The sequence below is a fragment of the Dipodomys spectabilis genome, unplaced genomic scaffold, assembly GCF_019054845.1.
Source record: "Dipodomys spectabilis isolate Male_0828 unplaced genomic scaffold, ASM1905484v1 ptg000073l, whole genome shotgun sequence".
In the NCBI taxonomy this organism is placed as follows: Eukaryota; Metazoa; Chordata; class Mammalia; order Rodentia; family Heteromyidae; genus Dipodomys; species Dipodomys spectabilis.
In genome coordinates, this window is record NW_024870750.1 from 3,540,421 (window position 1) to 3,566,679 (window position 26,259).

A 26,259-nucleotide genomic window follows, 5' to 3' on the forward strand; every position below is an offset into this window, starting at 1 on the left:
GCAAAATGCTGGATTGGAGGTATGGCTCAAGTGGTAGAATGCAAGTCATGAGCAAGAAAGCTGAGCGCCAGGCCCCGGTGGCTCATGCCTGTAATCCTAGGAGGCGGAGATCTAAGGATATCTAAGGAGATCTAAGGATAGTGGTTCAAAGCCTGCCAGGGCAGGAAAGTCTGTGAAACTCTTTTCTCCAATAAACCACTAGAAAACTGGAATTCATGCTGTTGCTGAGTTGAAGAGCACAGGGACAGCACCCAGGTCCAGAGTTCAAGCCCCATGACTGACGACAAGAAAGAAAGAAAGAAAGAAAGAAAGAAAGAAAGAAAGAAAGAAAGAAAGAAAGAAAGGAAGGAAGGAAGGAAGGAAGGAAGGAAGGAAGGAAGGAAGGAAGGAAGGAAGGAAAGAAAGAAAGAAAAAAAGAAAGAGAAAAAGAAAGAGAAAGAGAAAAAGAAAGAGAAAAGCAAGCTAAGAGCACAAGGACTCCCCCCCCCCCCCCCCCCCCCCCCCCCGCCCCCCAACACCCCAGTTCAAGCCCTAGAGCCAGTAGCCACAACAACAACTACTGTCTCACAGTTTCAAAGCCTGACTCCACTGTCACTCGGCCCGGTTGTTTGGGGCCTATAGCACAGTACATCACAGAGGGAAAGTGCGGCAGAGGAGGCCTTTTCACTTCAAGGAATGGGCAAGGGTCCGGGCTTCATAACATTTCTTTCAAGGTTAGCCCCCAATGACCTAACTTCCTAGTACTAGTCCCCACCTGCCAAAAGTTCTACCACCTCTCAAATAGCTCCTTGAGGGCCTTTGCAGGACACTTCCAAACTAGGACTACCTTCAGGAATACAGGGTTGGTTTAATAGTAAAGGAAACTTTATGGAAACTTAGGAGTTAAGCAAGATTTCAGGATGTAAAATGGATTTTCTACATATTAATATTTGCAGTTGATATTTTCAAAATATCATTTTTACAACGGCTCAAAGTTTAGAATGCTGAGAAGTCCAAAAGCAAGGCATTGTGAGAGCCTTGTGAAGCAGTACAAGACTGCTTCAATTCATAGTTGAAAGGGAAAGGGCAGCTGGGATCTATGAAGGAGATAAAACCCTCATTCAGGTCGATCCACTTTCACAGGAACTGATACAGTACTTCCGAAGTAAGAACTTACTCATTTGTGTGAGACTTAACCTGGTACAGAATGAATCCCTCTTAAATACCCAATCACCTCTTAAAGCCTCCACCTCCCAAAGTAATCCATTAGATTGGGAATCAAATTTCAACGTTAGTTTTTGTGTGGACAAACATATCCAAACCCGCTGTTAGCTAAAATACATAAATACATAGTCAACACTAAGAAAATCTGGTCCAAAAACAGTGTGTGGGGGGGAGGGCAATGATTTGAACAGATACCACACTAAAGGAGTTACTGAGATGGTAAATATGCATATGGAAAAAGTGTCAACATCATATGTCATTTGGGAATTGCAATTAAAACTGTGATGCTATTAACACTCATTAGCATGCAGAAGTCCTTCAGCCGGGCATGGGTGGCTCACACACCTGTAACTATAGCTGAGCTCTGAGGACTGAGGTCGGCCTGGACAGGAAAGTCCTTGAGACTCTCACCTCCAATGAACCATCAGCAAACCGGAAATGGAGCTGCGGCTCGAAGTGGTAGAGCGCTCGCCCGGGGCAGAATGGCTCTAGGGACAGCGTCCGGGCCCTGAGTTCAAGTCCCATGACTGACCCAACACTGACAATGCCCAAGACAGAGACAAACAGTGTCTCGGGGAAGGCGTTTGGAATCTAGAGTGCGACAGACCTGGGTTCGAAGCCGGCGCTGCAGCTCCACGGCTGTGGGCCGCCCCTCGCGTCCCCGGCTCCCTGAGTCTCCTCAGGGGTGGCGGCGGCGGCTAGGCGTCAACGCGCCACCGGGCGCGCCAGGGACGGACCGCCGCCGGCGCCCCCTGCCGGCCGCCCGACCCCCGCGGCGGGGCCCGCGCCCAACGCTCGGCCGCCGGTCTCCGCGGCCCGATGCCGTGCGTCCGCCCGGTCCTCGGCCTCCTGGCCGCCCTGGCCGCCTGCGGAGCCGTCGCCTTCCTGGCCTACTGCGTCTACTTCGACCGGAAGCGGCGTGGCGACCCGGCATTCAAGCGGCACCTGCGGGACAGTGAGTGCGCCCGGTGTGGCAGGGGGGCCCGGGCCCGGGGCGCAGCGGGCCGTGGGATGGGCGGCGGCCGAGGGGACCGCGGGCCCACGAGCCATCTGTGTTTGCAGAGAGAAGAGCCCAGCAGCCACCGGCCCAGGCGCGGGACGCGCAGGTGAGGCGTCGCCCACACGCCGGGAACTTTCTAGAAGCAGGGCCGGGAAGGGGGGGGGTGCTTGTGTCCCGCGTGCCGCGGCCTTCCGTTTAGTACTAGCTCTCTGCAGCAAAAGGAAGCGAGGGAGGGCGGGCGGGCGGTCATGGTGCGACTGCAGGCGGGGCCGGGCTCGCACCGGGAGCCCTAGCTAATGAGGAGGCGGAGGATAGGAGGGCCGCGGTGCGAAGCCCGCCGGGGCAGGAACGTCTGTGAGACTTAGCTACAAGACGGAAATGGAGCCTTGGGTGAAGCAGCCCAGGGCTCAAGGGCAGGACTAGTACTCACGGCCTTGGTCCATCCGCAGGAGGTTTTCCCCGGGCATTTGCTCAGATATGCATTGTCTGATCCTAACGCCAGCACGTGTGGTTCCTTAGCCGTGAGTCCCCAACTGGAATGCGGATGCATCACCTGGAGCTTGTTAAAAATGTAGATGGCTGAGCCAAGGGTTATCCTGTAGGTCGGGGTGGACCCCAGGACCCTTCTCTAACAGCTCATCCGGAAGGGCCCTGGGCCCCCAACGTCTTCCCTGGTTTTGTCTCCTCCGACAGGGTTCTCAGATGTACCACTCTAGACCCAAATTGGACCTACATGCTCCACACTTACCCAGTTACACGGATGGCACCGATTCATGATCTCATCCTTGTTACCAATCTTCTCCTGCTTCCTTATGAAGCTTATAGACTTGCTACCCTCCTGGCTGCTCTTGTTTACTTAAATAACAGACTTGTTTTCCATAAATATGGGTGTACTAACTCCTTAACCCATTCCAAAACTCCTCTTTGTATCCAGCCCACTACAGGCTTTCTATGCACAACCTCCCTACTCTCTGCACTTCTGAAACCACCCTCACTTTGACACCACTGCCTTGCATGAGTGCCTACTGTACTAACTGCCTAAGCGTTGGAAATAATCTATATAAAGTTCCTTGTCTGCAGCTGGTCTTCAGTAATGAGTACTGATGCTATGTTTACCTTGTCATAATCCAATTGAATGCTGAGGACTTGGCTCATGTGGTAAACACAAGTACAAAACCCTGAGTTCAAACCCCCCAGTATTGCAAAAACAAATGACCATTCGATGTGTGCCATACAATGCATTCTTCATCAAACTTTACCAAACTTCTCCATACTCATGCTCTTTTCTGAGAAACCTTTCCTGATTCTTTATCCAGATGTAAAGTACTGTGAATCCCCAAAGACATTGGACTTCTTATCATACCTATATGTTAGGAATCATTTTCTCAGCCTTGTGGTGGGTTTGTCAATGGACTTAGAGGTTTGGGTTGGTTGTCTACTTCTTCCAGCTGCTCCTAGACTGTCCTGCCATTTATAGTACTTACTAAACCTCAATCCACTTATGGAGCCTTTGACAACTATTACTGATAAAAGCTTTCAAGGGGCTGTTAGCACAATAAAGACCAGTCCTAGTCATAGTTCCAAGGTTGATGACATCTTGTGGTCTTGTTTGCCTTTCTGAACCAATGTTCTGATACTTATCAGCTGTCAACCTTCCACCATGTCCTATCCTGCTCTCCTTCTGAGGGTTTCAATATAGAAGCCTTGCCAGTTTCCTGCCTCACCTAGTAGAGAGGTACCAAGCTGTAGAACATTTTTAATGAAATGAATATCTAGTAGAGATGTTACTATGAGGAGATATCACAATGACCAGAGACCTATAGGCCAGAGAAATCTCTGCAACCTATTCAACATGCATTGGTAATAACAGGCAAGAAAATACAATTGCAACACACAAAGCTACCTTTACTGTATTAGTTATAGGAGGATTTCTGCAGTGTTATTACCATTCTTGTTTTTGTTTTTAATCGCAAAAAACTTTAACCCTATTTTAGGAAACATTTAATTATAAAGAGAGATTACATTTTTCACTCATTAGAGACTAGGCTCAAAATGTGCTTTTAAAATAAGAACTGATTTTGACCAGTATACCAAAGGCCTTACATTCACTACTCATTGTTAAATGTCTTATGAATCTTTTAGTTGTGGGATCTAGCAACAAATGAAAAACTGCAAGAACGTTTTCTGCAAGAGGTACAGATGGCAGAACTTTGGTTATCTAGAGGTAAGAAGTAATAATCATTTTAAGTTACTTGCAATGACATGTTCAAGAAGTACAATCAGTATTTGTCAGATTTGGTATTTTGCTTCAGTTAAAAAGAAATTGTCAGCCGGGCACCAGTGGCTCATGCTTGTAATCCTAGCTACTCAGAAGGCTGAGATCTGAGGATCACGCTTCAAAGCCAGCCTGGGCAGGAACATCCATGAGACTATCTCCAATAAACCACTAGAAAACTGGAAATGGCGTTGTGGTTCAAGTGGTAGAGTGCTTGCCTTGAGCTGAAGAGTGCAGGGACAGCGCCTAAGCCCAGAGTTCAAGCCCTACGACCAACCCCCCGCCCAAAAAAAAAAGAAAATTGTCTTGGTTTTTTCACCTGCAACATTATCCCACTCAAAGGAAATTTTGATTTACAAGTCAAACAAGTCACATACTACATAGGCTGGGAAGGTGGCTCAGTTGCCGAGTGCTTGCTTTGCATGCATGAGGCCCTGGGTTCGATTCCTCAGCACCACATAAGCAGAAAAAGCTGGAAGTGGTGCTTTGGCTCAAGTGGTAGAGTGCTAGCCTTGAGCTGAAGAGCCGAGAGACAGCGCCCAGGTCCAGTGTTCAGGCCCCATGACTGGCAAAAAATAAAAAAGGAAATGGACTATATTCCTACAGGTTAGGCATAATATAGGCTATGTTATGTAAACTTAATGCAAGCATATGTCTACAATATTCACGTGACACTGATGGTCATGTAATGATGTGTTTGATTTTTAAAACCCAGAATGTACACAAATGATTTTTTTTTTTAATTGGTCATGGGATTTGAACTCAGGACCTGGGTGCTGTCCCTGAGCTATTCTGTGCAAAGCTAGTGCTCTACTACTTGGAGCCACAACTCCACTTCCAGTTTTCTGATAGTTAATTGGAGGTAAGTCTCACAGACTTTCCTGCCTCGGCTGACTTTGAACTACAGTCCTCTTATCTCAGCCTCCTGAATAGGTAGGGTTACAGGAGTGAGCCTCCAGGGCCTGGCACAAATGACTTTAAAATCTCATTTGACTTCTAGTCATTTTAAGAGTTACTCAGGTATTTAGATTTAGATGTTGATGGTGTGTAAGTGTTGAAATTATTAGAATTATAAACTTGGCTTTAAATTTCTCCCCCAAAAGTGGTAACACTTTTTCCTCTGTGAACTCATAGATGTACAGATTTATCTCTTATCCAGAATACTTGAGACCACAACCTCTTTGAAATATGTGTGTATTCCTAATGTGACTTACTCAGAACATATAATTCATTTCATAGACATTATATATAACCTGTAACAAGTTAACTTGTTACAAATTTTTTAGTAGGGTAGTGTTTGGGCTTTGACTTATCATCTGAGGTTAAATGTGGAGTTTTCATTTGTGGCCTGAATTCAGCATTCAAATTTTCGGGTTTGAAGCATTTTGAATTTTCACATGAGGGTTCAACCTGTAGTTCTGTAACCAATTTAGTTGTTTATGTCTGTGGAATAATTTTGATTGTAATATCTGAGAGGCTATGTTGGATTTGTTGGTTTAGTTAACCAATGGTTTGCTTTTTCTATTCCATTAGCACTATGTGTCATGAGTATAGGCACTACTGTAGCTTCAGTTTTTCTTTAAAAACATATAGACTATAGTTAAAGTATAATGACAGTGTATTACCATCATAAAGCTAAAATATTATCAATTTAAAATAAATTTAGGGCTGGGATATAGATTAGTGTTAGAGCACTTGGCCTGATCCAAGGGTCAAAAGTTAGGTTCTCCTACTGCATTGCTGGTGGGAATGTATACTGGTACCTCAGAAAGCTAAATATAGACCTCCCCTATGACCCAGCCATACCACACCTAGACATCTACCCTGAATCAGGATACAAGGACACCTGCAGCACTGTTCACAATAGTTAAGATATTGAAACAAACCAGATGCCCCACTACTGATGAGTGGATCCAAAAATTGTGGTACCTATATACAATGGAAAATTATATAGCCATTAGAAAGGACAAAGTAATGGCATGTGCAGGGAAATGGATAGAACTAGAGCAAATCATCTTGAGTGAGGTAAGCCAAGAGCAGAGAGACAAACGGCACATGGTGTCCTTGATACGTGGATGCTAAAGCCAGAATGCAAGGAGATATGACAAAGTAAATAGGGCTCAAGAAATAAAGGACTTCCACTCCTTTTATTGTATCATTGCTAAATGACTCCATGTTCTTGACCACATATATGGTATATATATGTGCACAAGGGAAGGAAGCTAGGAGGACACAGAATCAGAGGGAAACAGGAAAACATATAATAGAGGGGCCCATCAGCTGCACTGACATAGATGAAAATGAACTAAGCAACCCAAAGACAGTGATGACAGGGGAGGAATGAGAGGGAAAGAGGGAACAGCTTAACAAAAGGGAAGAAATGTAACTATCACCTGATGTGGAAGAAATAATTGTATTGTCAAAGTTCATAGTATTCACAAACTTTATAGACCATGATAATGACAATTTGCCTTGTGAAGGTTAAAATGTGTTTGTGATTTTAACTATCACTATTCCACAATAATGTATGTAATCACCTAATCTCAACTTAAAAAAAAAGTTAGGTTCTACTCCTCCTACTTCTAGCATTAATGAGCTTGAAAACTAAATCACTTCACTGGTCTTTTGTTTTCTAAAAGTTGAGAGTAAAACTAAGTCATCCCATGTTATAATTTAAAGGAAATGATTATAGTTTACTTTTCACAAATTTCTATTCCTTGTTCCTTCACAACCAATCATCCTAAAATTCATTTATAAAAAATTAATTCAGAAATCAGAGTTCACAGATGTCTTATTTTCTTTCTCTAGATTATAATTCATGTTATACTAAATTTTGTTTCAAGCTAGGTATGGGGACACATGCCCATAATCTCAGGATTTGGGAAACTGAAGCAGGAACATCTCAAGGTTGAGACTTGCCTTAGTTATGCAGGGAGACTGTCTCAAAAAAAAATTGAAATCTTTGATAATGGAGTCTATTCCTTTTAGCTTTTTTTTTTTTTAATTGAAAAACAGGCCACATTAAAAACTAAAACAACATGAGTATTTTCAAGGCAAGTGTATTTCCTTAAACAGTGAGTATGGTAACTGTAATTTGCCTTATACAATGATTGTGTGAGTGTGTGTGTACATGCCAGTACTTGGGCTTGAACAAGTCTCTGACTAGGCCTTTTGTTTAAGGGTATCATTCTACTACTTGAGCCATACCTCTGCTTCTGGCTTTTTGATGGCTAATTGGAGATAAGAGTCTTATAGACTTTTCTATGATCCTCAGATCTCAGCCTGACCTTTACCACTGTGAAACTCATTCTCTCTCATATGTGTACTCTTTATTCTTCATAGGAATTGTCTAGATAGCCTTTAGTGTAAGATGCTTTAAATGTCTAACCTTTTTTGCTTTCTTGTAGGATGCACATTTTGACAAATGCTAAATTTTACTCAAAATGTCTTACTGTTTCAGGAGAGAATGGAATGGGGGTACAACACCTCAGCAATGCCCTTTCAGTCTGTATGCAACCACAGAAGCTTCTCCATGTTTTCAAACGCACACTCCCTCCCAAAGTATTTCAGATGCTATTGCACAAAATCCCCCTTATCTGCCAGGTGAGTACACAGTTAATCATTTTTTTGAAATATACTTTGTGAATTATAACAGTAATAATCATGATGTTGGGTAGATTACATAGGAATAGCAAAGTATGTTTGTGAATTGCCCAAGTTCTAAATGACCATTTTTAAGCCAAATGAATAAAAGGTATCTTCATCAAACTGCCTGATATACTTATGCATCAATGAGAATTTCCTATAAATGCTTGCATTTGTTTCAGGATTGATAAGCCAAAAGATATAAATTTACCTCTGTTTTACTTTTATTCAGCTGATTGCACTTCATGGTTGAAAATAAACCATATATTGTTGGTCAGACTCAGAACCATTCATGTTAGACTCTCAGCTTCTGAACAAAGTGTGAAACAATACAGACTCCCTTAGAGCCTAATAGTCAACTCTTACACATTCCCAAGTTAGTCTTAGATGGGATGTTTCCTGAAGATACAGCTAGGATAAGAATGTAATGCCCACTGATAAAAGAAGGGAAGCAAGAAAAAGATCGTGCATTGAAATGATTAGCAAGTAACTGTTTTATGTATTTACCAGCAATTTGAGGCAAACATGAATGAACAGGAATGCTTGGAGGATGATTCTGATTGAAAACATTTCAACGTATCCACAGTCCAGTCAGAATACTGTGTTCTATACAGTATAAACAACTAACTGCTCAGTGATACTTCCATTTATTTTACTTTTAGTAATAAAATTTTTTTCTACCTTATACATGATTGGACACATATTTTACTTTAAAATTAACAGTCACGAATGAAGAAACAATGGTTTATTTTTTCTAACCAAAGTGACCAAGCCGTAAATCTTAAGACTTCAACAAATGTTACATCCTACTATTTTCACTGAACAATGACCTTCTCTTTTGATTATTTCTGGGGAACAATGTTTTTGTTTCTCCAGTGGTTTCCATTTGCCAAGTAGCCACAACAGACAGGCATTACAGGGTGCTTACTGCTTTCAGAGGATTCTTTGAGATGAATCCTCATTTCCAGTGCAACGACTGTTGGCAATATTTCATTGAAGTCCATCCACTGGGACTTCCCTATCGCGGCTGGCCCAGGAGTCCTGCTTTGGCTGCTAGGGCTTCATTCTGCTGAATATGATATTCCTGAAACCTCATAGATATTCTTTGTGTCATTTTTAAATATTTCTGTAAGCAATGTTCCGAACAGGTAATCTAGAAATAAGGAAGACGAAGCAACACAAAAAAATCAGTTTTTTAAAATGAAGGTATTATAAAAGAAAACCAGTGAGATGTTTTTGAACACACACACACACACACACACACATGTGCGCACACGCACGCGCACCCCCCCCCCCCCCCCCCCCGGTAGCAAATACTATAGCTTAATTGTTGATACTTTCAACCATTAGTGAGAATTAAAGCTTTCTTGAAGCTTCTGGACTATATTTTCTACAGGTATGTTTCAGTATTAACCGAAAGCCCACATTATTACCCCCTTATTTAGATGGTTAAAATAAACATCTAGGAGCTGGTTGTGGTGGTACACATCTTTGGTCCTAGCTATGCAGGTGCTGGAAGGAGGATTACGGCCTGACAATGGTCCTTAAGTAAAAACACCACATCCTATAAGAAAAATAACTAAAGCAAAAAGGGCTTTAGGCTTGACTCAAGTGTAGAGCACTTGCTTACAAGCATAAGGCCCTAAATTCAAAGCTCCTGTGTTACTTCCCACCAAAGGGGGGAAAAAAAGTTCATCTAGTAGTTTTATGTCTTTATGTCTATGCTCTATCATAGCAGTCATATACAAGCCCCCTTTTTTTTTTTTTTGGGTCGGCCGTGGGGCTTGAACTCTGGGCCTGGGCCCTGTCCCTCAGCTCTTCAGCTCAGGGTGAGCGCTCTACCACTTGAGCTTCAGCGCCACTTCCGGTTTTCTGATGGTTTATTGGAGATAGGAGTCACATGGTCTCTCCTGCCTGGGCTGGCTTTGAACTGTGATTCTCAGATCTCAGCCTCCTGAGTAGCTAGGATTACAGGCGTGAGCCACCAGCGTCCAGCTGCCCTTTTGTTTTTGAAACAGAGTCTGCCTAACTTAGCCTGGGCTGGACCCAAAACTTCCTGATCCTTCTACCTCCAACTTCCAAGTACCTGGTATTGTAGGCATATACTACTACACCCTACACGTTTCTTTTTAATGAGTAACCTCATTATCAACATTCTTGATTCTAAAAATATTGCTTACTTTTTACTTACATATTTATTGAGATGAGGTCTTAATATGGCCTTGACCTTGCCACTTAGGCCAGGTTTGCCTGGAACTTAGGATCATCTTGTATCAGCCTCCAGTGCTGAGATTACAGGTGTGACCACCACACCTGGCTTCACTTTTCTTTTTTTCTCAAATATTTCTTATTGAGATTACATGACTAAATAAATTTCGCAATACTGTAGCATAGTTATACTTAGCCTAAGTCACAAACACCTTTTAATATTCACAACAATAGTTACCATTATCTTAATCTACACTGCTTATGAACTCTATGACCTTTAACAATAAAACTAATTTTTTTTTACACATTGGGTGATATATACATTTATTTTGCTTAGTATCAGCTGTTCCCGCTTTCTCTCTTTAGCTTTTGTCCTATGTTTGTCAATTATTTAACAAGTAAGTACTGATGATGGTTAGATACTAAATTCTTGGCATAAATGTTACCAACATTTGTCACTTTGAGCAAATATGCAGATAATGTGATGAAGACATTAAAAGTTAACACTTAAAATAGGACTGGGTTTCAGAGTCCACCTATGAAATAAAAGCTACCACAAACAATTTTTGCTTTTTTCTGAAATTAATCCAAGTTCTCAGACCAGATAAAAGGCCAAATCCAGTTTCTTTAGACAGCTAGGTGCTGGTGACTCATGCCTGTAGCCCTAGCTACTCAGGAGGCTGAGAGTTCGAAGCCAGTCTGGGCAGTAAAATCCATGAGACTTTTGTCTCCAATTAACCATCAAAAAGCAAGAATTGGAGCTGTACTCAAGTGGTAGAGCACTAGCCTTGAGCACAAAACCTCAGGGACAAGCCCACGTGTTGAGTTCAAGCCCCAGGGCTGGTACACACACACAGGTTCTTTAAGCCTGACTACAGTAACTCAGCTGCCCAACCGATAAATCTACCTTTATATATTATCATTATCACATCAAATTTTGGCATCACTAAAAACAATAGTATGAATAGTATGAATTTGGAAATTCTTAAGAAAACAAATATAGATATATCCTATAATCTAACAATACCACTATTGGGCATCTACCCAAAATATTACAAGTCAGGATATAGTAAACTATGACATTTTCACATCCATGTTCACTGATGCACTATTCATGATAGCTAGTTAAGCTATGGAGGCAGCCCAGATGCCCTAAAATGGATGAATAGATCAAGAAAATGTGATACACACACACACATACACACAATGAAACTAGTTATCAGAAAGAACAGGGAAATGGATGGACCTAGGAAAAAATGTTAAAGTAACTCAGGCAAACATTGCCAAGTTTTTTCTCATATGTACAAGTTAGATCTAAAATATAAACATACACAAAACCATATACAAGGTTATATGCATCTATACACACAAACTGACTAACGGATGGTAAACTCAGGGGAGGATCCCAATAGTGTAACTCCTTTAAACAACTAACAAACCTTCCAAAATGATCAGGAAGCTGAAACATGGTTGTTTTTTTGGTTTTGTTGTTTTGTTTTTGGGGGACTAGGGAGCAGAAGAATAGAGAGAAGGCAAGTCAGCAAATACAATCATTATATTCAAGGTACCTAGATGAAAATGGAACCATGTAATTTGAGGATATGGATGGACTAGGAAAGATGGGGGAGTGATGGAAGGGGTGACACTGATCAAAATGCATTGTACACATAATCTGCCTTGTTAAATTGAGAAACCTTTGTACAACTACCTGAAATAAAAAAATAAACAAAACCTTGGTTCCTCCACGCACTGACACATAGCAGATAGCTGAGTAAGTAAAAAGAGAGTGCTTGTAAGGATCCTATTGTTCTTGACAAATTTTGGAGAATTTTTAGTATGCAACACTTTTCTTACCTCTTCAGGTTTTACATCTCTTGTTGTGAAGTCTTTAACACAGTCTAAAAAGCAGGTTTCTGTAAGTTTATTGTAGGTTCCCAGGAATTCTTTAAACTACAAATAAATCATAAAGTTATTTAATACTCAGTTTTAGAAACAAAGATGATTTGTATCTAAACAAAATATCCTGTCACATCGCAAATCATGTTTTTTTTTTTTTTATTGTTTTTGTTTTCAGATGGGCTTCCTATATAACCCAGGCTTGGCTTTGAATTTATGATACTACTATCTCAGGCTTTTGAGTGCTTGGGATTAGAGGTGTTAACTACCATATCCAGCTAATAATGATTTTTGAAAATGATCTATAAATAACCACTGATTCACATTTTCAATAGTAGATTCTATTTTTTATTTTTGCAAGATCCCCTTAATTGTAGTACCTTACCTGTTTTATCTGATCAGATTCTGGTATTTGTGCGGCCATATTCTTTTGATATGTTTATTAGTCACCTAATTTAAAAGTTAAAAGAAAGAAATTTGTCAATCTATTAAATATTTTAGGCTAAAGAGTTACCTCATTATTAACATATTTTATAAATTTCTAACTATAGATATAATTATATACCATTTCTTTCTTTTTGAACTCAAGTCCTTGAGGTTCTTTTGCTCAAGGCTAGAACTCTACCACTTGAGCCACAGTGCCATTTCTGTTTATGTGGTACTGAGGAATCAAACCCAGGGCATCATGCACACTAGGCAAGCACTCTACCACTAAGCCACATACACAGCCCCAAATGGAGGGCCTTGGGCTTTTTTTCTTGTATGTTTTGTTTTTTAGTTGGTCATGGGGCTTGAACCTGGGGTCCGGGCACTGTACCTGAGCTTTTCTGCTTAAGGCTAGCGCTCTATCACTTGAGCCACACACAGCACCACTTCTGGTTTTCTGTTGGTTTATTAGAGATAAGAGTTTCACAGACTTTCCTGCCCAGCTGGCTCAGATCTCAGCCTCCTGAGTAGCTAGAATTACAGGCATGAGCCACTGGTGCCTAGCTAGTCTCAGATTTTTAATAACGGTTTAGATTTTGTGATGGGTCCCTGTCTTAGTGTGTGTGCATGTGTGTGTGCCCTAATCCTGGAGTTTGAACTCAGAGTCTGGGTGGTATTCCTGAGTTGTTTTATTGCTCAAGGGTAATGCTCTACCACTTGAGCCTCAGGTCTACTTCCAACTTCTAGGCTGGCTTTGAATTGTGATCCTCAGCTCTCAGCCTCCTGAATAGGTAGGATTACAACATGAATTGCTGGTGCCTGGTTTATCATTCAGTTTTAAATCAACATCAGCTCATAAAAATATTCAGGGTTCAAAACAAAGTTAGAGAATTTATGTATTTTGCATTTCAAAAACAGTTTTCACAGAGACTTATCAGGAACTTCTGAACATTTCGTACTTGTGATCTAACTTGGCAATGGAGAAGACAAAGAAGTCAGAAAACCTTTCTGTATTTCCAAGGTGTATACATACTATAAATGTAGGACTTTAGTTCTAGATATAAGAATGTGTATTATCTGGTTTACTTATTCATGCTGGTTAGTTCTAGAAAGGTTGAGCATCCCACTTAAAAGGTTTGCACAAACTAAAGCTATTAAAAATCAAACTAGCATCTAGAAGGAAGACCTAACACTAACCCTATATACTATAAATTAACAAATACTATGCATTATAGTCTTGAATTTAATAAGAAATACATAAAAATAAACGGATTTTTATATCTTAAGCTTGTCAATTACTTAAAATGTTTATGTGGTACTGAGGAATCAAAGTACAAATTGCAAAGTATAAACTTTTTGTGAAACTTATATGGAGTTGGAAATTGAAAATTCAGGCTTAGGACAACATGTAGGACACTATCACAAAAAATACCATTCTGAATAAAACATTTAACCAACAGTAACTATTCTATTCACAGCCATGCATACAGTTCTCCTGTGCATTTACTTTTCCCTTGTCTTTTTTTTTTTTTTTTTTCTGCTTATGTGGTGCTGAGGAATTGAACCCAGGGCCCTGGGCATGCAAGGCAAGCACTTTACCACCGAGCCACCTTCCCAGTCCCCCTTGTCTTTTTTGGGGGGAGGGGATGGTCATGGGGCTTGGACTTGGGTGCTGTCCCTGAGCTCTTTTGCTCAAGGCTAGTGCTCTACCACTCTGAGCCACAGTGTGCCACTTCCAGTTTTCTGGTGATTAACTGAAGATAAAAGAGTCTCAAGTGAACTTTTCTGCCCATGCTGGCTTTAAACCATGATCCTCAGATCGCAGCCTCCTGAGTAACTAGGTTTGCTGGTATGAGCCACTGGTGCCTGGCTTCTCTTGTCTTTTCTTCCTTAGTCTGTGTATATACTGGTGGGAACTACTGACATTTTAAAAGAACTGTATGCAAGGGATAGCATCAATTCTTTAATTTGCTGTGCTTGTCTCATTCTTAATGTTATAGTTTATTGTTTCTTTGAAATAATAATTAATACAAAGTATAATTTGGTTTCATAGTAACTGGATACTTCAAAATCATAATTTGAAATCTTATGATTCCAGAATCATAGAATCTTATGATTCTAATTAATTGACAGATAATGCTAGCTATGAAACAGTCTATGAATAATAGTATCTCACTAAATGGGCACAATATTTAGGATTAAGCAGATTTCTCAGCAATTATGTTTTTGCTTTTGTTTTTTTTGGGGGGTGGGGGAGGGGTCCAGTCGTGGGCCTGAACTCTGGGCCTGGGCGCTGTCCTTCAGCTCTTCAGCTCAAGGCTAGCGCTCTACCTCTTGAGCTACAGCGCCACTTCCGGCTTTTTTCTTTTTGCTTATGGGGTGCTGAGGAATCGAACCCAGGGCCTCATACATGCAAGGCAAGTGCTCTACCTCTGAGCCACCTTCCCAGCCCTTCTCAGCAATTATGGAGTCCAGAACAAAGTAGCACAAAATGTTCAAGCACTAAAAGAACAGAATTGTTAACTCAGAAATTGTATCTAGGAAAAATATCCTTCATTCCTGAAGGGAAACTCAAGACATTTGCAAAGTAAGAAAAACTAAGAGAATTTGTTGTTCACAGACCTACACAAAATGGGTTATTTAAGTTTTTAAACAGAAAATAAGAATTTAGGACATCCAAGAGGGGAAAAAAAATTCACACACAACTTTTTGAATTTCCTAAATTATGTTAGCTGTTGGAAAAATTTATATGTTCACCTAATGTTATTCTAAATGTATGTTGACAATTAGGGTAAATGGATATAAAGTGTCTATATTTCACTCAAACTAATATGTTGGCACCTTTAGATTGTGATAATCATGCTTGTCCCCCTCTCTGTCTCTAAGAGATACATAAGGAGATAGTCCCCCTGCCACACACATACTTTTTTTTCTGGTGGTGTTACTAGTTCATAACAACAAACTCTGACTTAGATTTTTCATTCAAAGCTAGCATTCTACCACTTGCATCTCTAATGCCTCTATTACCTCTACTTCGAATGCCTCTATTACCAGCTTTTTCCTGGCTAACTGGAGACGAGTCCCTTGAATTTGTCTGTCTTAAGTTGAACTGTGCTCCTCAGTTCTTACCTTACTAAGCAGCTAGGATCACAGGCCTAAGCCACTGGCTCCAGGCTGAGATAGTCAACAAACAAAAAGTAAAATAACAAGCTTAAGTCCTAGGTTATATAAACCCTAATAGGTTAAGCCCAAAGTACACCAATCAAGAGACAGTGGATTAAAGAAACATTACTCAAGCATAACACATATAAAAGAAACTTCAATTTTAATGATACAGGCAGGTTAAATACAAAAGAATGGGGCCAGGGGAATGACTCAAGTTGTAAAGTTCCTATCTGAGCAACACCTTGAATTCAAAACCTAGTACCACCACCAACTCCATCACTAAAAAAATGATACATATATTATGCAAACACTAAACAGAAGAAAGAAGAAACAGTGGGTAGTGGGTATATGAGAGAAAGTAGACTTCAATGCAAATTACTAGACACAAACTGGTAAATGGACCAAGAAGTGTATGCACCAAAAACAAAACTGTAAAATATGTAGAGTGAAGACTTCTATTTAGAACTGGAAAGAGAAACAAGGATCTGCAACTATAGGTGAAAATTTCAATACTGCTCTCTTAACTGATAGAACAATGAAACAGAAAATTAGTCCAGATACGGAAAAATCCACCATTTAAAAAAAAATCAATTTGGGCCGGGCGCTGGTGGCTCACGCCTGTAATCCTAGCTACTCAGGAGGCTGAGATCTGAGGATCGTGGTTCAAAGCCAGCCCAGGCAGGAGAGACCGTGAGACTCCTATCTCCAATAAACCACCAGAAAACCGGAAGTGGCGCTGTAGCTCAAGTGGTAGAGCGCTCACCTTGAGCTGAAGAGCTGAGGGACAGCGCCCAGGCCCAGAGTTCAAGCCCCACAACCAACAAAAAAAGAAAAATCAATTTGGGCTGGGAAGGTGGCTCAGTGGTAGAGCGCTTGCCTTACATGCATGAGGCCCTGGGTTCAATTCCTCAGCACCACATAAGCAGAAGAAAAAAAAAAACTGGAAGTGGTGCTGTGGCTCAAGTGGTAGCTCGCTAGCCTTAAGCTGAAGAGCTGAGGGACAGTGCCCAGGCCCAGAGGTCAGGCCCCACTACCGGACCCCCCCAAAAAAATAAACTTGATATAATCCATTATTTATAGAACTTTGCACCTAATTCCACAGAGTCTACATTTTTTATCAAGTGGCCATGGAATTCATACCAAGATAAATCATTATCCTAGACCATAAAACTAGCCTGGATAAATTCACAAGAACTAAAATCATTCTGGGCATGTTATCTCTGATCACAAAGAATGTAAAGAGAAACTGCAGATAACAAGAAAATCTCCAGATAATAGACAACTAAACAGTAAGAGATAATTCTTTCTAATGTATGCATTGGGTACTAAATATATTTCTATGATACTGACCCAGCTTTTTTGGGGTCCATTATGGGGTTTCAACTCAGGGCTTAGGCACCATCCCTGAGCTAGTCTGCTCAAGGCTGGTATTCTACCACTTTGAACCACAGCTTCACTTCCAGTTTTCTGGTGGTTAACTGGAGATAAGAGATTCAAGGGGACTTCTCTGCTTGGGTTGGCTTCAAACTGAGATCCTAAGATCTTGCCTCCTGAGTAGTTCTGATTGGAGGTGTGTGCAGGGGGGCCCAGCTGGCTTAGCTTTTATACAGATTTCAGTGTGTTAAATTTAGCATTTCATTAAGTTCAGTGAATACTATCAGCAGGAATGGAAGTATAAAATCACTACAGACTCTTCAGATATTCAAAAGACAGTATCACAAACAAGTCTACATGTAAAAACTTAACAGTTAAGTAAAAGTCTATAGTTAAGTATTATCTTGGTATCAAATCCAGACAAAAAGACAGCACAAAGAGTCTACAAGAAAAAAAAAACCTTTTATGAAATTGACATAAAATGCTTAAAATAAAAGTATTTAGCAATATACAAAAAAAAAAAAAAAAAAAAAGGATTACACCCTCTGAACAAGTAGGCTTTATTTGAAGAAATGTAAGACTAATTGAATATTTGGAAATTAACCAGTGTAGCCTACATATTAATACAATAATTCACATGATCAGATCAAATGATGTGGGGGAAAAAAAAGGATTTTTTTTTGGGGGGGGGGAGGGTGAGGTTGTGGGGCCTAAACTATGGGCCTGGGCGCTGTCCCTCAGCTCTTCAGCACAAGGTTAGTGCTCTACCACTTAAACCACAGCTCCACTGCTGGCCTTTTCTGCTTATGTTGTGTTGAGGAATCGAACCCAGGGCCTCATGCGTGCAAGGCAAGCACTCTACCATTGAGCCCAGCCCCCAAAAAGCATTTTTTTTGTTGTTGTTGTTTGTTTTCCATTTTCTGAAACCAGGCCTCACACTATTGTAGTCCAAACTTGACTCAAACTTGCAATCCTCCTATCTCAACCAACAAATAATGGAATTACAGGGGGAAAAGAAAATCTGGTAACAACCTAATATCCATTCATGGAAAAAAACTCTCAGAAAAATAGGAAAAGGAAGACTTTTTTTGTTAAAAAGCAAAACAAAACCCTATAGTATATACCATACTATAGGAAGGAAAGACATCAACTCTCACCACTCTTAGACATCATACATGTTAAGTTCTAGTCAGTGCAGTAAAAAAAAAAAAGAAATGAAAAGTCATAAAGATAGTGAAGGGAGAACATAAAATTGCCAGTATTTGTTTTATACCTGATTGTGAATACAGAAAACTTAAAAAAAAACTCAACTACAATGAGTTCAAATGTCTCAGGATATAAGATATATAAAAATCAATTGCATTTCTACCTACTAAGAATGGATATGTGCTCACTGAAATTAAAAATACAATACTACCAGGAAGTTGAAACTTTTGATAGGGGGATAGACAAGTGGAGAGAAGAAAGGTGGGAGAATACAGTCACTGTATTCAATATCCATATGTAAAAATGGAACACCATAACTTAAGGGTATAGGTGGGGTTGGGAAAGATGTGAGGGAATGATGGAAGGAGTGACACTGATAAGATACACTACACTTACAAACTGAATTGAACAGATGTAAAACTACTTAAAACAATTTTAAAAATTAACAAAAAATTAATCCCTGAAAAACAAAGTAGGGATAAGTCTAATAAAACATGTACAGTACTTACAGGTTAACTACAAACCGCTAATGGAAGTTGTAAAATACCCCCCAAAATGAATATATTCTCTTCCTGTAAGCGGCCAGAGGTGACCTGTGAAAATGGTTCGCTACTTTGTAGACTCAGAAAACCCCACAAAATCATGCAAGTCAAGAGGTTCCAATCTTCGTGTAGACTTTAAGAACACTAGAGAAACAGCCCAAGCCATCAAGGGTATGCATATCCGAAAAGCGACTAAGTATCTAAAGATGTCACATTAAAGAAGCAATGTGTGCCATTCCGGTGTTACAATGGTGGAGTTGGCAGGTGTGCCCAGGCCAAACAGTGGGGCTGCACAGAGGGTCGGTGGCCCAAAAAGAGTGCTGAATTTCTGCTGCACATGCTTAAGAATGTAGAGAGCAATGCTGAACTGAAGGGTTTAGATGTAGACTCCCTGTCATTGAACACATCCAGGTGAACAAAGCACCTAAGATGCATTGCCGAACTTACAGAGCCCATGGTAGGATTAACCCATACATGAGCTCCCCTGCCACACTGAGATGATCCTTACTGAAAAGGAGCAAATTGTTCCTAAACCAGAGGAGGAGGATGCACAGAAGAAAAAGAAGAAACTGAAGAAACAAAAACTTATGAGACAGGAATAAATTTAGCATAAAATAAACGCAAATAAATAAAAAAGAATATATATGTTCACAAATTAGAAGCCTTTAATGTTAAGAATGTCAATTTTCCCAAAACTGATATATACATAGGCTTAGCATTATTCTTCTCAAGTTCTCAGCAAATCTCTTATAGCCAGCCACTGGTGGCTCATGACTAATCCTAGCTACCAGGAGGCTGGGATCTGAGGACTCTAGTTTGGAGCCAGCCCAGGCAGAAAAGTATGTAAGAGTCTCATCTACAAAAAGCAGAAGTGGCTCAAGTAGTAGTTGAGTGCCAGCGTTGAATAAAACAGCTAAAGGACAGTGCCCAGGCCCAGAGTTTAAGCCCTAGAACCAGAAGAAAACAAAAATCTTGAAAATTTAGGGACAAGTTTTTGAAACTTCTATATCGAAAGCAAAAAGACTAAAACAGGAAGGTTTTAGTCCTGTTTTAGTCTTTTTGCTTTCGATATAAAAGTTAAAATCTATTTGATTTCAAGGTTTTTATATAGTGACAATAATGAAGTATTTGTGGTTTCAGTGAAGAGGGAAATAGATCAGTAGAGAATCCAGAAAAAGAAATATGTAAATATACTGAGCTGAGTTTTGGTAAAGGGCAAAAGCAATTAAATGAAGGAGAGCCTTTCAACAAATGAAAATAACCATAACAACAAACTATAACCTTGAATTAAATCTGTTACCTTATATAAAAATTAACTGAAAATGTTTTAGGGACTTAACTCCACACTTTGTGAAAGAATGGCTGCCACCTCTCCAAGACTTGATTTCAGGACACCCCAATCCTTTGCCATCCGAGACTGGTGGACTCCAATTTGACACGGACAACAGTTGAACATGCCTAGAGGCTTCCCCAGACACATTCTATTTCTTTCTCTGGGGTTAGTGAAGCAAAGGAGGATGGTGGGTGGATGGTGGGTGGAAAGTCTGAGAAGCTGGACACTAAGAAGAAACCTGAATCCAAGAAAGCTGGTGGGGATGGCAAGGTGAAGGATGCTAGAAGTTTTTTGTTTGCTTTCTTTGTGTGCATGCCCTGGGGCCTAAGCTTTACTGCTCAAGGTTGGCCCTCCACCATACTAAAGCCACACTCCATTTACGGGAGATAAGAGCCTCAAGGATGTTTCTGCCTTGGCTAGCTTGGAACCATGATCCTCAGATCTTGGCCTTCTGAGTAGCTAGGATTATACTGTTAAGTTTTTAAAAAGAGGTAGCTGAGTAAGAACAGCACTACGCATGTGGTATTCAGGTAAGGGGTAGGTTTATTCAGTAAACCTGCTGGGACCAGGCCAGGTTGGCACTCCACGTGGCTGGGAAAGGCCTGGGAAAGTGTCTGGGCCTGAACTAGGCCTTATCTAGGGTATGGGCGGAGAAAGGTGTGGCCACCTCAAATTCAGATGTGACCTCTTCCAGGTGTGCCAGTTGCCTAGGTAACACAGGTACTGGGTGGAGACTTTGTTGTGAGGAGGGTGGAGTCTGCTCGCCATCCAGAAGTGGACCTTACATATACTAGTCCTAGATGGTATCGTCTTTTAATGTAGTTTCATTAAACAATCTTTTCTTTAAGCAAAATGTACCATAATACAGAAGTAACATTAGCTCATTGTTAAGGAACTGGGAATACATAGTTCTACTCTTTCTTACTCAAAGACCACTATATTAACATTGAGATTTATTTTCTTTTCTTTAGAATCACTTGATTAAATAATCTCAAATATTTCCTAGACCTACAGTTGAACTCAATAGCCAGCAGCAATTTTAAGTCCGCCTAAATCTTCAGTTATTCTCAGCAGTTGCCATTATCAAGATTATGGTACACATAATCAAAAATTGTACAGCCACATAAAACACCTCACGGTGAGACAAAATAATAAAATGTGGCCTACACTCTTGATTCTATTTTCCATCACTAGAACCCATGTTTGTTATTGTAGAGTAAACATACTACCAGGGTTATCTTCCATTTACAACCCTGAAATCCAGAGATAGACAAGGGATAGCCTGGGTAGATCTTGGAATGATTGTAGAAATTTGGTATGTGTGCCAAATAATTTATCATAGAACCAAGGAACTTTGGAGTAAAAAGAGATCTTATCAGTCATCAGGCTCAAACCTTTTCTGATGCATGAGTTTCCTTTCTGTTCTGGAAATGAAGTTGTCCAGCCTTTGCTTGAGTCTCCAGCCAGGCCTGATTTCTTACCTGAAAAAAGAGGACATTTAATATGACAGCTGAAGTCTCTTCCACTTCTAATAGTCTTTTTGATGGAATTCAAATTCATAAAAAAGCAACTTCCTTGTAGTTGCCAAATTTAATATATCAGGTTGTTTTTCCTTCTTGTTTAAGAAGCAAACTCAGGACCTTGAGCATAAGCACTCTACTACTCCCAGCCCTTTCTCTTTTGGTAAGTTAAAGTCGTACTATATATAACCTTACTATATACAATCTAATTTTTTTTTTTTTTTGGTCGGTCGTGGGGCTTGAACTCTGGGCATGGGCGCTGTCCCTCAGTTCTTCAGCTCAAGGCTAGTGCTCTACAGCTTGAGCCACAGCACCACTTCCAGTTTTCTAGTGCTTTATTGGAGATAAGAGTCTCACGGGCTTTCCTGCCTGGGCTGGCTTTGAACCGAGATTCTCAGATCTCAGCCTCCTGAGTAGCTAGGATTACAGGCGTGAGCCGCTCGTGACTGGCTCTACAATCTAATTCTATACTGGGGCTACAAGGTATTTTGTGTGTGTGCGCACACGCGTGCGTGCACATGTGTTTGTGTTTAATATGTTATAGGCTCTTTTATTTTTACACAAGCCAAAGGATTTACTTTGGGTAGTACTGAATTGAAATTCACAGCCCTGAATTTGCTAGGCAGGTGCTCTACCACTTCAGCCATGCCCACCTCTCTTTTGCTTTATTTTTTGGATGTTTCTTGTTTTATATGTCAGTACTTGAGCTTGAACCAGGGCCTGGACACTGTCCCTTAGCTTTTTCACTCAAGGCTGGTGCTCTACCTACCCCTTTAGCTACAGCTCCACTTTCAGCTTTTTTAAGTGGGTTTACTGGAAAAAGTCTCATCGGCTTTTCTACACCAACTGGCTTTAAACAGTGGTCCTCACATCTCAGCTTCCTGAGTAGCTAGGATACACGTATAAGCCACCAATGCATCTCAATTTTCCTTCAAGCCAGCTTTAGATCACTCACTCCTTATATAAAACTCCCAGGTAGATGGGATTTCAGGTATATGATATTACCATGTTTGGCTTTGTTGGCTGAGACTAGGTTTTGCTAACTTTTTTGCTCAGGCTGGCCTTAAACCACAATCGTGTGTCTACAGCCCTGCTAGCTGGGCTGTTACACACCTATATCACATCTCTTTTGCCACTTATATTTCTCCATATTTATTAGGCTAGATATTAGCTCTTTTGTTGTTTTTGAAAGAGGGTTTTGTGTGACCTAGAACTTGCTACATAGCTCCATTCTCCTGCTTCATAGGCATGTGCTATATCTGGCCTATTATTTATTCTCCAATGCATCTAGTTCTTTTCCTTAAGTGTTTTGTCTTCCTAGAAAATAAATACATTAAGCAGGTCATGGTGGTTCACGCCTGTAATCCTAGCTACTCAGGAGGCTGAGATCTGAGGATCTCGGTTCAAAGCCAGCCTTAGGCAGGAAAGGCCCTGAGACTTATCTCCAATAAACCACTCAGAAAACCAAAGTGGTGCTGTAGCTTAAGTGGTAGAGCACTAGACTTGAGCTGAAGAGCTCAGGTACAGTGCCCAGAGTTCAAACCCACGACCAACCAAAAAAAAAAAAAAACATTTGCCAAAAGGCCAGCAAAGGCCCCTGGAGGGAAAAATGTTTCAGGTGAATATTCTCATACAAGGAGAATTTCCAGAAATTTCTGAATATTGGAAAAAAAAGTTATGAAGAAATTGATGTTCTCCATTTCTTTGTAAAACTCTTATGCAAGGTACCAATTCTGAAGCCAAAATTTATTAATTTTTAACTTTTTTTTTTTGGTGGGTCATAGGGCTTGAACTCTGGGCCTGGGCATTGTCCCATAGCTCTTCAGCTCAAGGCAAGTGCTCTACCACTAGAGCCACAGCCCCACTTCCTGTTTTCTGGTAGTTAATTGGAGATAAGAGTCTCTTGGACTTTCCTGCCCTGGCTGGCTTTGAACCACAATCCTCAGATCTCAACCTCCTGAGTAGCTAGGATTACTGGTGTGAGCTGTGAGCCACCAGCACCGGCTCTTTGTGCTTTTATAGTACTGGCTTCACAGCATTGATGCATGAACACTGGGGAATAGGAACAAGACTACTGAGGGTTTTACCCCAGCTCTGATATGAAAGGAGTTGTAAGATTTATTTATTCAAGTAATTTTAATGATGTGTATGCTCAGACCTTAAGAGACTAGTGCAGAAAAAAATCTTTTTCACACCTAAATTTCACCAAGAAATCATGGGAGTTCATTCATATTACAGCTGACATTGTTTTTGTGTACATGTATGTGCCAGTTCTGAGGCTTGAACTCAGTGCCTGAGTCCTGTCCTTGAGCTTTTTGCTAAAGAATAACACTCTACTACTTGAGCTACTGGGGCTTGAACTCAGTGCTTATGTGCTTTCCTTGAGCTTTTTTTTTGGGGGGGGGGGGGGTGTCTGGTTGTGGGGCCTGAACTCTGGGCCTGGGCGCTGTCCTTCAGCTCTTCAGCTCAAGGCTAGCACTCTACCACTTGAGCCACAGCGCCACTTCCGGCTTTTTTTCTTTTTGCTTATGTGATGCTGAGGTCCTCATGCATTGCAAGGCAAGCACTCTACCACTGAGCCACCTTCCCAGGTCCTCCTTGAGCTTTTTTAAATATCGCTTTATCACTTGAGCTTCTGGCTTTTTGGTGACTAATTGGAGGTAAGAGTCTCATGGATTCTCCTGCCAGGTCTGGCTTCAAGGGAAGTCCTTCAGATCCCAGACGCTTGAGTAGGTAGGATTATAGCCCTGAGCCACCAGCATCTGGCTTTTCTTTTGAATAACAAATCGTTAACCAGTAGGTACATACAACCTAGCAGACCAATAATACAGGGAAACTGTAAGTGCTGTAATAAAAATGATTAGCTAATAGAAACTTACCAAGATACCAAAATAAAAATGATGATTTTTTTAAACTCTCCCAAAACAGTTCCCTTTAAAGTCCCCTTTGCCCTAAACTTCTGCAAGTAAATGGCTGAGATGTGAAAGAAAATTTTAGTTTTAACATCTGACTCCCCCCCACCCCAGCTTTATTTTTTGACGCTTTTTAGCTTGTTTTATAGGCAAAGCTCTAAGGTAGTGCGTTTCCTAAAATGAGCGCATCAGGGAACAGGGGTTGTTGGCCTTAGTACTGGAGAAAGGATTAGAGGTCAGAAAGTCTAGAGCTTTTAAGCGGAGGGTCCATGTCGGTCTGCTCAAGGTCACGTCTGTCAACATGGATATCTCATAGTCGGTTACTCTTCCATGTCCCAAAGGAGACAACTCCCAAACGCGAGCTGGAGGTGCCATAGGCACTGCAGTCCGTTCCTCTTCCCCCCACACCCATCCCGGTCCCAGGGTGGATCCGAACCCTCCCCGGGCCTGCAGTCCACCCCTGTCCCCACAACCCAGTACTAAAGTAGATCCGAACCCTCTCCGGGACTGCAGTCCTCCTGCCCGCCCCACATCCCAGTTCTGGGGTGGATCCGAACCCTCTCCGGGACTGCAGTCGCCCCACGACCAGTCCCGGAGTGGATCCGACCCTCGCCGGGACGTGCAGCCGCCGCTCCCTCCCCACGACCCGGCCCCTGGTGGACCCGAACCCTCGCCGCCGGGCCTCCAATCCTCCACCCCTCCCCACGACCAGTCCCGGAGTGGATCCGACCCTCGCCGGGGCTGCGATCCTCCACCCCGCCCCACGACCCGGCCCCGGGTGGATCCGACCCTCGCCGGGACGGCAGTCGCCGCTCCCTCCCCACGACCGGACCCCGGGGAGGGGGGGATCCGAACCCTCACCGGACGCGCAGCCGCCGCCCCGCCCCAACCCCAGCGACACGCGGCGGCCTTTTCGGGAACCCCTACCCCGAACGTAGCCTGGCCGCCCCCCGCCCGGGCACCCGGGACTCCAGTGCTAAAGGAGACACCATACTTAATCACAAGCTCTCGCGTCAGCCGCCGGTACGCGGTCAGGGAGCTGCGAAGCCTGTCCAGTCAGCGGGCGACGGCCGCGGTCCGGGCGGGCGGGCGGGCGGGCGGGCGGAGCGGAGCGGCGGAGAACACGTGGCCGCCGTGATGTCAACCGGCGCCTAAACCTCGTGACGCCGATTCGTCAGACCGTGACAACAATCGAGGGGAGGAGGAGGAGCCAGCATTACCAGTAAGTTTAAAACTTCCTTCAGAGTTAACTTCGGCGATCGTCTGTTGAGATAATGACCTTCAGTCTGCACTTCCGGTCGGGGGACGTGCTGAATCTGTCGGCGCCGTCGGAAGCCTCATTTACTTAACTCCAGATCGCTAACCGTCCGGAGACCCGCAGTGTAAATAGTCCTTAATAAACACAAGTCGTTTTACCGGTCATGTGAGTGATTTTACGTCCGCGACGGGCTCTCGAATTTTATCCCATATTTTAAGTCTTGGGGCGTGATGCGCTGCCTTTAAAAAAAAAAACTGACAGTTAATTGTCTCTGACCTCCCGAGTTTGTTCCACCC

General features: G+C 41.9%; 2 protein-coding genes and 1 pseudogene across 4 annotated transcripts; 2 read left to right on the top strand and 1 right to left on the bottom strand.

Moving 5' to 3' along the window:
* The first annotated feature begins 1,993 nt into the window (after positions 1 to 1,993).
* On the top strand, positions 1,994 to 8,808 carry Tomm20l (translocase of outer mitochondrial membrane 20 like). 2 transcript variants are annotated; one of them, XM_042682582.1, is made up of 5 exons: positions 1,994 to 2,158; positions 2,266 to 2,309; positions 4,346 to 4,427; positions 7,939 to 8,081; positions 8,634 to 8,808. In XM_042682582.1, the coding sequence occupies exons 1-5, from the start codon at positions 2,023 to 2,025 to the stop codon at positions 8,685 to 8,687; spliced, it is 459 nt and encodes a 152-aa protein (XP_042538516.1). In that variant the 5' UTR covers positions 1,994 to 2,022; the 3' UTR covers positions 8,688 to 8,808. The 2 variants fall into 2 exon arrangements, with proteins under 2 accessions (XP_042538516.1, XP_042538517.1); XM_042682583.1 differs by lacking the exon at positions 8,634 to 8,808 and adding an exon at positions 8,356 to 8,533.
* On the bottom strand, positions 8,594 to 26,222 carry Timm9 (translocase of inner mitochondrial membrane 9). Of its 2 annotated transcripts, none has more exons than XM_042682585.1 (5): positions 25,926 to 26,222; positions 21,668 to 21,754; positions 12,613 to 12,677; positions 12,186 to 12,281; positions 8,594 to 9,276 (listed from the first exon to the last, which is right to left on the bottom strand). In XM_042682585.1, the coding sequence occupies exons 3-5, from the start codon at positions 12,649 to 12,651 to the stop codon at positions 9,142 to 9,144; spliced, it is 270 nt and encodes an 89-aa protein (XP_042538519.1). In that variant the 5' UTR covers positions 12,652 to 12,677; positions 21,668 to 21,754; positions 25,926 to 26,222; the 3' UTR covers positions 8,594 to 9,141. The 2 variants fall into 2 exon arrangements, with proteins under 2 accessions (XP_042538519.1, XP_042538518.1); XM_042682584.1 differs by lacking the exon at positions 25,926 to 26,222 and adding an exon at positions 25,700 to 25,803.
* LOC122110078 lies at positions 18,894 to 19,542 on the top strand (annotated as a pseudogene).
* Positions 26,223 to 26,259: the final 37 nt, after the last annotated feature.

Bases quoted from the DNA above. Each gene is read 5' to 3' on its own strand.
- Timm9 (XM_042682585.1), bottom strand. From the start codon at position 12,651: ATGGCCGCACAAATACCAGAATCTGATCAGATAAAACAG. The intron at 12,282-12,612 runs GTAAGGTACTAC...ATTTATTTGTAG, and splicing joins AATCTGATCAGATAAAACAG to TTTAAAGAATTCCTGGGAAC. The intron at 9,277-12,185 runs GTAAGAAAAGTG...CCTTATTTCTAG, and splicing joins GAGATGTAAAACCTGAAGAG to ATTACCTGTTCGGAACATTG.
- Tomm20l (XM_042682582.1), top strand. From the start codon at position 2,023: ATGCCGTGCGTCCGCCCGGTCCTCGGCCTCCTGGCCGCCCTGGCCGCC. The intron at 2,159-2,265 runs GTGAGTGCGCCC...CTGTGTTTGCAG, and splicing joins CAAGCGGCACCTGCGGGACA to AGAGAAGAGCCCAGCAGCCA. The intron at 4,428-7,938 runs GTAAGAAGTAAT...TTACTGTTTCAG, and splicing joins AGAACTTTGGTTATCTAGAG to GAGAGAATGGAATGGGGGTA.